The sequence below is a fragment of the Hippopotamus amphibius genome, chromosome 4, assembly GCF_030028045.1.
Source record: "Hippopotamus amphibius kiboko isolate mHipAmp2 chromosome 4, mHipAmp2.hap2, whole genome shotgun sequence".
NCBI classification, from domain to species: domain Eukaryota; kingdom Metazoa; phylum Chordata; class Mammalia; order Artiodactyla; family Hippopotamidae; genus Hippopotamus; species Hippopotamus amphibius.
In genome coordinates this window covers 93,182,222-93,196,331 of record NC_080189.1, presented here as the reverse complement: position 1 = coordinate 93,196,331, position 14,110 = coordinate 93,182,222, and the positions used below count along the sequence as shown (strand labels likewise).

General features: G+C 31.2%; 1 protein-coding gene across 1 annotated transcript in view; it reads left to right on the top strand.

Annotated features, from left to right (window-relative positions):
* The window catches only part of HGF (hepatocyte growth factor), a 69,935-nt gene that overhangs the window by 41,198 nt on the left and 14,627 nt on the right, over positions 1-14,110 (top strand). The window contains exons 9-10 of the mRNA XM_057731795.1: positions 2,755-2,882; positions 11,497-11,599. Coding sequence (XP_057587778.1) covers positions 2,755-2,882; positions 11,497-11,599 — 231 coding nt within the window. The remainder of the gene's footprint in view (positions 1-2,754; positions 2,883-11,496; positions 11,600-14,110) is intronic.

Here is a 14,110-nt window from a genome sequence, read left to right as displayed (position 1 = left end):
GATTACAAGGCATACCTTAATTTCAGTCAACATTATAAACTGATGAGCTTTCAGCCTTGAAAAAAATTATTTTTAAAATTTTAAATGAATGTTTTTTATTGTTTGTAAATTTTCACTAAATCATGGGGAAGTAAAACAATTGTTTAGATGAACCAAACTGAAGAAACCGCCCTTGCTTATCAATTGTATCGTTGTTACGTTCTTCTCCATGACTGCTTTTCTTCACCACTTTACTTTCGTTAGAGAGACAGCCAGAATGCCATGTGTTTTTAAATTGTCCAACTTGTTATTAGGAACACAAAATGATTGCTTTTAAAATTTATAACACACGTCATTCATAGTGGCTTTGCTGAAATAGCACCTATAAATAACATATATTGGCTTTATGTAATTGGCTTTTAATAAGAGAGCTTAACATTTCAAGATGGAGAACCATGAGTAATAGTTGACCCATCCACTGGAGAGGGGATATAGTTTTTTTTATTTTATTTTTAAAAATTTTAAAGCCAATTCAGAATTTTTTGCTTAGATAGTAAATATTCATCTGTTATGTTTTTTAAATTATTTTATTATAACAAATTTATAGCTGCCACTCTGGATTTATTTCCCTCATTTTCTTCAGAGCAACTCACTCTCTATTTTTGACCCATATGTTTCACACCACAGAAATAAACATAAAGTAGGGAGAGCAAAGAAAATGAGGAAAGAACAGTTAAGAGAGACAAAGGAGACAGTGTCAGTGCCGTGAACACTTTTTGTTAACTTCTAATGACTGGTATTACTCAAGCAGGAGATTGTGTATGTGTAAACACTCAAATAAACCTCATCTATAAGAAAAAAGAGAATAATTATAGAAATTGAATCCACACATTTCACAATTAAAAATGATCAAAAGTTTAGCTATTACATGTTATTTAAGCCATTTTAAAAAATTGGTTATTTGGTCAAGATAACCAAACATAAATATCAACAAACAAAAAGTGAGCTGTGTTATAAAACTGATAAAATCTGACTCAACATTTCTCACAGAGTACTGATGCCTTTACTGTTTGTGGGCTAGAAGAAAACGAAGTACTGTCAGGGGTCTCTGGTTGTACTAAACACTATTTGCCCCAGTACTGAGACTCCTTACAAATGACGATCATTAAAACACTATAACTGAACAATACTGCCTGTGATGGATGTACCTGAATCATATAATCTTGAATTTGTTTTAATAGTTGTAAACAATTCTTTCTTCAAGTGAAGAGAAAAAACTTAGAAAAAATATTTGAGCAAACCTTGACCTTCATTCTTGCTTAACCTAGATGAATGAGGTGCTTCTAGATAGAGATTATAAAAGTGGGCCTAGACTAAGATTTTTGACAGCCTTAGATCTCTGTTTAATTATCTTGCCTTAAATTAGCAACTCGATTTAACTAAGCAATTATCTAAAATTGCAAATTTCTGTACACTTTATATGAAATTGTACATATTTTGTACCTACGTAATTTTTTTTAAGCATGAGCATAAATTGTTTAGAAGAAAGAAAAATTTTTTTTAATCTTTGCAGTTAATAATTCTACAATTTTATAAGAAAGGTAAAGGCTTGATTATGGGTTATAAATAACATTTGCTATACAATGGCCTTATCTATTGGCATTCAAGGTTCTCACAACCTTAAGTAACACAGTTTGTGTCAGAACCTATTTTGGCTAGATAAACAATTACTAGTTGATTTTATAACCAAACTAAAGCTTCTTCTTTAAAAACTTTCTAGTTTCTAATGATAAATTTTGATAGTAATAAAAATGCGGTATTTTTAATTGAGTCTAAGTGAAATGAAAAATGTACCTTCCAATAGATTGAATATTAATTTTGTTAATTAGCAGAGATCTGTGAAAAGAAGGTACATGCTCTCTTCAAATTAGAAGCGTTATCAGGAGAGCAAATAATAAATTCCACATTTTATTTAATGTGAACCTTGTATTAAGGTAGAATCCTTTTACATACAGAGAATATTAGTCTAGACTTTTTCCTTATTGTGAACTCTAAATGTCTATCATTGGTAAAATAAAGGAAGTACATATACTATATTAACAACTCTTTTTATAGTTGGGTTTTCTATATTGTAATTAGGCCTTAATTTTATAGAAATATAAAGATTTTGGGTAATGTCTCTAAATTAAGAAAGAACTACTTTGTAATTAAAAGAAATCTATGCAGTGAATTAAATAAAACAAATACATGCAGAATTTAAAGAAGAAATACCTATCATGTTTTTTGTGGCAAATGTTTGAATAGGTGGAACTTCATTTTTAAACAAGAGTAAGTAAAGGCTATTAATTATAATAGCCTTTCTTCTGCGGAAGAGAATGTTTCTGCATTACATACAGCCCATGAATACATAATAAGTAACAGAACAGTTTTTAAAAATTGTAACAGTTGAGAGTCCAAGTCTTGAAAATGAGTGAAAAGAATAAAGTGGTACTATCTCTCTCTTTCATGAAGCAGTGGTGCTTGTGTCAAATTCTTTTTCTTCCCCAGGTCTGTGGAAAAAGTAAATGCTGTGAAATCCGACAGTGTTTATTTCAGTAATGTGGGCAGTGTCAGTTGTGTATACTGAATTCTAAATTGTCATAACTATCCTAAATCTAAAACATAGAGCTCTATTTATAGAATGCATACATTCTGGGATTCTAGAAATGTAATAAGACTGACTTCACCAATGTAAGAAACCCTGGCAATTTACATTAACACGCTTATTCTCAATAGGGACCTAAGAGAAAATTATTGCCGAAATCCAGATGGGGCTGAGTCACCGTGGTGTTTTACCACTGATCCAAACATCCGAGTTGGCTACTGCTCCCAAATTCCTAAATGTGACGTGTCAAGTGGACAAGGTAATAGCTGACATTTTGCAGTGTGGGCATGATTAAATTTAGTGGAAATGCCTAAAGGGAGTACACATTTTACAGCAGAAGACTTATTTCTTGCTGCACTGTTAGCAAACAAAATCACCAAGTCCGAAGTTGGATTTCTTTTATATATTAATTTGTTCAATATCCATTTATTTATTTGAATGTAGACTAGTGCCAGGGGCAGTTTTAGGCCCTGTGAGTATACCAATAAACAAAACAAAGTTCTCTGACCCTGTGGAAGTAATGTCCAGCAAACAAAAAACAAACAAAATTAAAGTGGAGGTGGGGACAGTAAGTTAGTTTGCATAAGTGCTAGAGAGATAAATGTCCCAGAGTTGGAGGAGGATGTTGCTATTTTATATTTTAATGGCCTGAGAAGATCTTACATATTAAGATAACATTTAAGGAGGACCTGAAAGAAGTGAGGGAGCAGCACGTGCACATATTTGTAAAGAGCATTCTAGGCAGAGGAAACTGCAAATGAAAATGGCATGAGATGGGAGAGTGCTTGAAAAGTTGAAAGAAAGAAACAGCACATCGTTGTGGCTGGTACAGAATGAGCAAGGTAGAGGGTAGCAGGAGATGAGGTTAGAGAGCAACTGGGCAAAAACTGCATAGGCAGTTTGTAGAAATTGGAAGGATTTACACTTGTATTCTGAAAGAGAAGAAACTCTGTTGCAGGGTTTTGAGAAGGGAAATTAAATGATCTGACTTAAATTTAACTGGATGACTCTGGCTGTATTATGAAAAATAGCCAGAACTCTTGACAAGGGCCAAAACAGGGGAATCAATTGAATGATTGTTTTAGTAATTTAGGTGAGAGATGAGAGTGATGTGGACCTGGGTGTTAGCAGTAGAGATGATATGTAGCAGTGGGGTTTGGGATAAATCACCATTGTGCTTGGAAACATAGACACCATTGAAAATAATTGTTTCAGGGAGCAGTGGTTGAGAAAAGTCACACTGAAATAGGTTTAAAAAATCATTTGTCAAAAATTAATAATAATGTTGGATTCTGGGCATTTATTGGTATACAATGAATTGGGGGTTATGATTTTTAAATAATCATATTCTTTCACATAAATTTCATTATGATGGTCATGGCCATGGTCAATCCTAAATCATTCTAAAATGTCCAAGCCAAATTTAAAGCTCCATTTCATAGATTTATTGCCCTATACATACTACTTCCACCTCCGGACTTTTTCCTCAGTGCCATTTTTCATGAGTAACTCTGAAAACAGTTGTAGAGGGAAGAAAGGATGAGTCCCTTTTCAATCAATTTCACTCTTCTTGGGCAGACTTTAAAGGTCAGTTGGAAATAAAATTGAAACCAATGATTAAGGAATGTTTGGTACCAGCTGGATCTTCTTTGTCCCTGCCTTATTCATTTAAACAATTACTGATAATTTCTGAGTGATAGAGGCAAATGAAAACAATTGTTTAATAAGCTTCTGGTATGTGTTAAGATGCTTTTATGTGTGTGTGTATATATATATATTTCACTTACCAAAGATCAGGTAAGGATTTTGGTTTTTGAAAGTTAAGCTGATGTTATTGCTTATATAATAAATCTACACATTAAAAGATGAATGAATTACTTTTATGGAATTTAAATAACTTGTTTGAACTCTCAAATTAGTGCAACTGAGATTTACTCAAATTTTCCTTCAAATGACCTTTCCATTACTTCATGCTTTCTCCTTTTCACTAATACTTGAACAATATATTATATTCCTTTTCTTTAACAATATATTATACCTGATATATGCAACAACATGCTAGGCTCTGTGGGGTAATTTGAAAATGAATAAATCCTACTTAAGAGAAACTGTTAGCCAATTCAACATACAGCTGTGAAATTTTAACAGACAGTTATGTCATTGTATAATACTGCTAAGCTAATAGTATGCATTTCAACATATATGTATGGATGCAGACACACACACACACACACACACACACGAAAGGATGTTGCTCTTATCCTTCTCTATTTAACAGGAAATGTAAATTTCAAAGATTGGTTGATGAGTTAAAAACTTTTGCTCAAATCTTGCAGTACTTGAATTAGCATATATATAAAAGCTCTTCCAGTTGGTATCAAATAACTGTTTTAAAAACAGAAAACTGAAACTGCAGAATTTCTTTAAAAATGCTGATAAAACACACTGTATTAGATTATATAGCATAACTTAAAGCAGGAAACAGGACACAATTCACAGTTTTAAATATTTACATCAATAATATACATAATGAAGATGGGAATGAAACTTCCCACTCAAAGAGGTGGAGAAAAAAGTAAACCAAAAGCAACACAAGACAGAAGACTAAGATAAAAGCAGACATTAATAAGGTAAAGAAAACAGTAGATCTAATGAATAAAGCCAAATGATGATTCTTTGAAAAAATTTAACAAAATAGACAACCATCAGCTAACTGACTCAAGAAAGAGTGGATAAATATGTAATAATTATGAAGGTATAAATAACCAGTGAAACAAGAAAATTAGAAAACATGAGATTATTTTATATAACCTCATATAAAAACTGAAAATGAAAATAAAATGGGTAATATACTAGGAAAATTCAAGTTATTTGAATTGACCCTAATAGAGAAAGAAAACTTAGACTCATTCCTATAAAAGAAACATGGAAATTCACTAATAAATTATTCACAAATACATCATGCCTAGATGAATTCCCAGACCAGGTGATCTCAATGCTATATAAATTGTCCTGTACCTTAACAAATGCAGTAACATTTCCAAATTACTTTTATGATGGGATTGTAATATTGAAACCTAAACATGATAAAGGTATCACAGAAAACAACAGACTTATCTCACTTGTAAATATTAATATAAAAATATTAAATGAAATTTGAGTGAACAGTTCAATAAAGAAATTAAGAAAATAATACATAATGATTGAGTAGAGTTTAGTCTGAGAACAAAAATGGTTCAGTTTTAAAAACCCATTAACATAATTCATCTTAGATGAAAGAAAAAAAACCATATAACAAATCTCAACAGATTTTGAAATTACTGTGATAAAATTCATGTGTTCTTCATAAAAGTACTCAAGATTTGTGGAATACATATACTTACACACATCCATATATCTACGCATATATATGTATACATATACAACATATATATACAGATATATAGATATAATCTCAGTCATAAAACCACCACTTCCTTGATGGGAAAACATTAGAGGTATTCTTACTAAGGTCAAAAAGAAAACAAGAGTGACTACTATCTCCTTTACTATTTAATATTGTAAATATAAGTTAACATATTTCTCTTTAACATTGCATTGTTGATATTATTTTATACAATTAGATAAGAAGGCATATTTATTGATTGGGTAAAAAGGCAAAAGATCTTTGTGCAAATGATATAATAGTAATATACTTGGAAATCTGAATTCAAATAATAAAAAAATCACTAAGGTAGCAGGATATACAATTAATATACATATATTAATAGCATTCATATATGGGTTTGAAGATCTAATTAAAGAGAAAACTACATCTATAATAGGAAACAAAACTGACAAAAACTTAGGAATAAACTTAGGAAAGATGAACAAATCCATGTAATTAATTTTAAATTACTACTGAAAGCCCCAAATTGTACTTTAATATGTAGAAAAATGTCCCTTGTTCTTGATATGAGAACTTAGCATCATAAATACATCAATTCCACCTAAGCTAATTTATAAAGTGATATTAAGAAATAGATCAACATCTTTTTCTGATTCCAAATTCATTCTAAAATTTTCCCAAGAGAATAACTATACTAAGGAATGTAACTATACTAAGGAAAACCTTGAAAAGAAGAGTGATTAGAGGTAAATAACTCTATCAGATACTAAATTTTTTAAAAACGTTTATAATTAAAAGAACATAGTTCTAGGACGTGGATAAACTGACAATTAGAAAAAAACACAGAATCCAAAAATAGACTCCTTTCTGAGATTGTATTTAAAATGTGGCACTATATGTCACTGGGTAAAAATAAACATTTAAAATATAATAATGGGGACTTCCCTGGTGGTAGAGTGGTTAAGAATCTGCCTGCCAATGCAGGGGACACGGGTTTGATCCTTGGGCCAGGAAGATCCCACATGCCGCGGAGCAACTAAGCCCATGTGCCACAACTAGGGAGCCTGTGCTCTAGAGCCCGGGAGCCACAACTACTGAGCCCACGTACCACAACTACTGAAGCTCGCCTGCCTAGATCCCATGCTCCACAACAAGAGAAGCCACAGCACTGAGAAGCCTGTGCATCACAATGAAGAGTAGCTCCTGCTCGCCACAACTAGAGAAAGCCAGCACGCAGCAACAAAGACCCAACACAGCCAAAAAATTAATTAAAAAAATATATAAAATATTGTATCAATAAAGTACCATTTGGAAAAATAATAAAATTAAATCCATGCCTTACACCATACCCGAAAATAAACTCCAAATGGATAAGAGATATGAGTGTAAAGAAAGGAAACCATATAGACACAAGACGTAAACTTGAAACAAATGCCTTTATAACTTAGATGCGGTGATATGCTTTCTAATTAACACTCACATCTAAAGGCAATAAAAGAAAAAAAAAATAATAAGCTACCTCAAAAACTTGCCATGGCAAAAAACATAAACAAACCCATCATATTTAAATTCAAAAGACAAATGACAAATTTGGAAATAAGTTTTAAAATGTGTATCACAGATAAAGATAAACATTTTTAGTACATAAAAATTGTGAAAGTGAAAAATATGTGACCAAAAATTAAATAATGGACAAAATACATGAACAGAAAGATTTCTTTAGAGAAAAAATATAAAAATCCCCTTAAATACATGAAAATTATGCTTAAATTCACATATAACAAGAAAAAAGTAAAATGTAAGTATTGATATTTTTCATAATATGACTTCTATTTCTCACATATAAATTCACAAAAATTCAAAAGCTTGACAACACTATCTTCTGGCCAGGCTGTATGGGGAAATGAACTCTCATGCTTTGCTCTTAGGAGTGCAAAATGGTAAAATCCTTATGGAACAGAATATTACAATAATTAAATTACATATGCATTCACTTTTTGGCCCAACAGTGCACTATCTGAATATACAGCTCCAATAAATATGCAGAAAACATATGCACAAGTTTTTTTTTTTTTTAATTGCAGCATTTTCTGTACTAGCGAAACAACCCAAATCTACTTTGGGAAAGTCACACAATGGAATACTGTGAATTTGCAGAAAGAATGATAAAACTTTTCATGAACTGATATGAAGTGATTTTCAGGTATATTATTAATTTTAAAAAAAGCAAGGCAGTATTTGGTATTCTATTAGTAATAAAGGGATGTACTACTAGTAATAAAGAATGGGATATAATAATACATATAGAATATATATACATGTAACATCTATTATATATGTATATGTGTGTGTGTGTGTATCTATCTTTGCTAAAAAAGAAAAAAAAAAACAAAAGAAACACAGGAGCCATAAACAAGAAAATAATGAAATTGGTTACTTGTAATGGTGGGTAGTAGTGGGTAATATGACACAGAAGTGAAAGGGAAAATAAGAACCCTGAATACACACTTTCATATAATTTTGACTATCAACCAATATTAATGTTTTAATAATTTTTAATTGTTCAAAATGTATTCTCAAGAAAGATGGAAAAAAATCCACAGAAATGTGCCTATCTACATATCAAATAGATACCATTACCACAGAATTGGGAAAAAAATTCCAAATAATTTTTAAACAAAATTATGACTATATATAACCTCACTGGAATACATTTAAAGCTAGATAACTATAAATACCTTTTGAAATTTAAAGTATAAGTTTGTTGTTAGTATTAGGATGTAGCAGCTTTGACATTATTTTGTGTGCATTGGAGAATTAAGAAAATGAGCAAAGATGTTGATGTTACCTAGAATCAGGATTTTCACTGTAGGAGAAAGGATATGCGGAGGAGAGGAAGAACTCTGGTGCTAGACTGGAGTTAGAAGGGATCAGTTACTCCTGAACACACACACACATACACTGCCCAGCTCTAGCAAATAAAAGGGACTAGAAACAATGGTACCAAATAGCAATGAGCACACATGGCACCCACTTCTTGTCTTCTCCTCACCTTTCATCACTGACATAACCAATGGCTCCTTGGTGAAACTGACAGTTCCAAGCCCGGGGCAAGAAAAACACAAAGCAAGGCTGCAATATCTTTTGCCAGCAAATTAATAAGTGCTCAAAAATTCATGTCTTTCTCTCAAAAACCCATAACCCAGATCTAATCATGAGGAAAACATCAGATAAACCCAACTGATAGACATTTTACAAAATACCAATCCTCCTTAAGACTGTCAGGATCATCAAAAAAGAAAAGTCTGAGAAAGCGGTTACATCTAGAAGAGCCTTAAAAAAACATGACAGTTTAATGTAAGGTGGTATCATGTGGAATCCTAGAACACAAAAAAGTACACTGGGTAAAAACTAAGAATATTTGAACAAAATATAGTCTTCAGTTCATAATAATGTATCAGTATGGTAAATAATTGTGACAAATCTATCATGCTTTAAGATAGTAAAAGTAGGGGAAACTATGTGGTATATTAGAACTCTCTGTACAAACTTACAACTTTTCTGTAAATTAAAAACTATTCAAAAATAAAAAATTTACTAAGAAAAAAAAACCTAGCTCACAGCTCATATTCACATGAAAGGGTAGTAGTGGTAACGAGGATCTCTTTCTCTAATACAGAAAACATAGATGTAAAATCAAAATGTATCAAAGAGCAATACCAATATGCATTGCACAATTGCTTTCTTCAGAAAGAGCTTATCTGAAGAATTTACTACCTAACAGCCAAAGGTTTAACCTTTCTTAGTATAGAAAAAAATTGCATTCCCAGAGGAACATATTTTAACTAACATATTCTGCATACATAAAAGAATTGGATTTTATAAATTTATGCTTTTGGAAAACTATTTTATCGTGTATGGTAATGATTGTTATATTATGTGTATCAAATCCTACCCTATTTGAGTTTTTATATTTAAGTGCAAATTCATGGATACCAAAATACAACTATTGAATATATGTATTACACTTCTTTTTTAGTAAATTAATGAACACGTGGACAAATTATTAAATTATTCATTTAAAATTTTTATTAGGATTTGTACCTATTATTTTTTCTAATCATGTAGCACATTTAAAACCAGTGATAATATACTATGGCTTACCAAGTTTAAAACAGAGAATAATCTTAATGTTGATATACATTTGTAGATAACATTTTACAGTCAAAACTAGTTTTTATTCATATAAAAATCAGAATTGTTAGTTACTTTTAAAATATGCAGCATTATTTCAAAATATGGAATACTGTTTCTTCTCAAAAGTAAAACTGCAACTTACATATTTGAAGGAACTTAACTTCTTTTTATTATTTTTTAAAATTAAGAATACGGACACTTCTATCAATATTTAGTAGAATGTGAACTGCTCAGTTGAAAAAAAGTGAAAAATAAAACCACATGGGACATGATAAAAGACACAGGAGCCATTTTAACATGGCTTCCATTGGCTAAATTTGGAACAATTTGAGCATCAAAATGAACAACAGGAATAGACTATATATCACGCTGAATAAAAAGAGAACCCATGAGTCCATATTTACATTACTACTTCTACTACTAGTAGTAGCAGTAGTAGCAGTAATATGCAAATGCAAGGAGAAGGGGAGAAGGAAAAACTCTCATTTACAGAATAATAATAATGAAGAAAGAAAGAAATGTAGGAAATAAAAAAAATGATTTTAAAAGCCACATAGTAATAACTGATTCATGCAAAATTAATCAAAGTATGCGTAAGCCATTTTGTGAAAATTTGTTTGGGAATAGGAGTTGTCAGCCTCAAAGTCCTCAGAAAACTTTTTGTTTGTTTTTGTTGTATATGAAGAGAAGTTTTTCCTTTTTACCACTTAACCAAGTTATCAAACTCCTCACCAATAATCAGACATCATGTGTCACATGAAATAATGATGTAAAAAGGATAAAATATCAGCTATGCAATATTTCTGTATTTAACTTGATTTGATTCACGAGATAATAATCAGACAAAATGAAATTAAAGAGCATTTGTGAAACAGCTGGCTTGGATGACTCAGAATGTCAGTCTCATGAAAGACAAAAATCAAAACACAACAAATGAGATTGGTATATTGTATCATTCTTGTGACTTTCCTGTGGAGTAAAATTTTTTAGTAGAAAATGTTGGAAAATATATATGTCATTTCTTTGGTGTCCATAAGAGCCACTCATTTAATTTTTTCTTTGATATTTTTTTGAATTTGTAATTTAATGCATAAACTTTCATTTTAATGAAGAAATTTGGCTAAAAATAAAGATATTCTATTAGAGAGAGTTAAGTCCCTTGCTTTGTATTTCATTGCTTTGTTTTAATTTTTATATTGATTTTCATGAATTCATATGCTTGTAAAAAAATCTTTGTTCTATACTGCCTAGTATTCATTAGTCTTCTTTTCATATATTTTATGTTTAGATTGTTACCGTGGGAATGGCAAAAATTATATGGGCAATTTATCCAAAACACGATCTGGACTAACATGTTCGATGTGGGACAAGAACATGGAAGATTTACATCGGTGTGTAATTTTTTTCCTTTCAATATATGGTATGTAGTGATAACAGCGGATAGGTGTAGTGAGGTACATTGGTATTTCTTTCTATTCATTTATATATTATAGTAAGCTAATAAAAACATTAAATTGATTGTTCGGTCCAACTCAATTTAACATTTTCTATGTGGCAAATTTAAATAAACAATTCAAACCTGCACATATTTATTGAGCATTTACTATGTGTTTCTGCTCTGTAACAGATGCCTTGGGAACATTAACGAAAAGTGGACACACATTTTGGCTCCACCTTTAAGCAGGATATGGTCATATCATGAAAACAATTACACAACTTGATAAGACAGTATATAATTAAATGTCAAATCTAGTGTTTCAAATTATACATTATATGATTACATTCTCATAACTATTTATTAGTATTAGTTTATAAAATTCATAAGTGACCATCTTCATGTACATACATACCTTAAAATTCCACTTGACTACTAAAAACATACTGAGACAGGTTTCCTTGTATAGCTTTATTCTGACACACACAGTTTTTCTACAATTAAAGGAATGGATATGTAATTGAAAAAAATCTATGTATTTCAGAGAATTAGAGATTTTGACATTGGACATATTCACATAAAAGCAGTTATCTTCCACTTGACCCCAGCAATAGTACTAGTGTGTTTGAAATTACAAAAGAAGTATGAGATATAGTTGCTACATAGAACAGATTTTTATTAAATATCCCAGAATATATGCAGCAGGATTAAAAGAAAAGCAGGTAGTGTCATGGAATAAAGTGTGTGCAATGTGGCTGCTTTATATGAGTTATCTCATTTGACCATCATAATGCTATATGGAAGAAATTCCTATATTTGTGAATAAGAATTTAAGGATGCAGAGAAGTTGAGTCATTTTGCTCCTGGTTTCACTTTAGCTTTAGTCCTTATTCTCTTTCAAAATTTACTCACTAGTGGATGATGTTGTTTTGATTAATTTTCTTTACAAACAAATAGTAATAGTTCTCTAACATAAATATGCAATTCACATATGTAAGCCACACTTGTACTTTTAAGTTTTCTAGTAGCCATAACTTAAATAAAAATAAACAGGCAATTTTAAAAAATAATATGTTTTTATTAATCCAGTATTTCTAAAACTTTTCATCTCAATATGTATTCCATATAAAAATTATTAATGAGCTATTTCACATTTTTATATTAAAGCTTCAAAATTTGTTGTATATTTATATTTACAGCATCATTAAATTTGGACCAGCCACATACTAGTTTCTGTGAAACCACATGTGGCTAGTAGCTACTGTATTGGTGCTGTAGCTCTAGAACTTCAAAGTGAAGGAGAATTCTGCCATCATGGATCTCTGTCTCTAGTATGGAATGCCAGAAAACAGCAAATGCCAATGCCATATTAAAAAATCCATGAAAAAGCATGTTTTATGTTATGGGACTGCAAAGAAGTGCCACCCAGACTTAGATGGTCAGGAGGGTTTCCTAAAGGGAGGGACATTAGCTGGGACATACATAATAAGTAGGAGTTAGTCGAAGGAAGTGTAGGAGGAAAAGTACATCAGGCAGAAGAAACAACCTGTCCAAAAGCCCCAAAACTGAAGAGTTTAAAAATCAGAAATAATTTTAATAAGGTTGAAACAGTACAATTTGGTTAATGTCCACAGAGAAGGAATTCTTCAGTGGCAAAACCATATAGGACCCTGTAAACTGTGTTAAGAAGTTTGAGTTTTATCTTAAGCATTAAAGGGATTCATTGAAGAATTTTAAGCAAAAATTGGCATGATTAAAATTAATGCTGATTTCAACATTGGTATTTTTAAAAGCTGGGTGGATCTCACTCTTCATGGATTTGTGAGAGACAATTGTAACCAACTCTGACTTCAGTGATTCCATATTAGAAGCTTGAAAGTTTTATGGTAGAAGTAGTTACACTACAGAAATCTGCAAGGACAACAAATAATGACTCCCCCCATACACACTTCAGAGTGCCAGTTGTTAAACATTTACCAGCATACCACTGGAAATATGCAACATATTTACTCAGGGACTAAAATGGTTATAACTCTTAATTCACTGAGTTTAGATCTGCCTTTGGAAATAGTTAAAAATCATTTGGAAACAATTCGTAGGATATTGATGAATGATTAAGTTGCATGGTACCATTTTGGTTTAAGAAAAAACTATAACTGAGTAAAGAGTTTATACAGCGTGGTGGTTTTGAACACTGACTCTGGAAAGAGCCATGTGTTCAAACACCTGTTGTATAGCTTAAAAACCATGTGAGCCTAGTCAAATTAATTGTCCCCTGTTGATTTCAATTTCCTCAAATACAAAATTGCATAATCTTAGAGGTCGTCTAAGGGCTCTAGATTGGTTGGTCTATGGGCATATATGTAACTCATATATAATAGAATCTGTCACATAGTAAGTATTATATGTCTTTCCTGTTGTATTGGTCCAAAAAGTGAATCTGAGCCTGTAAAGATAATCCAAGTTT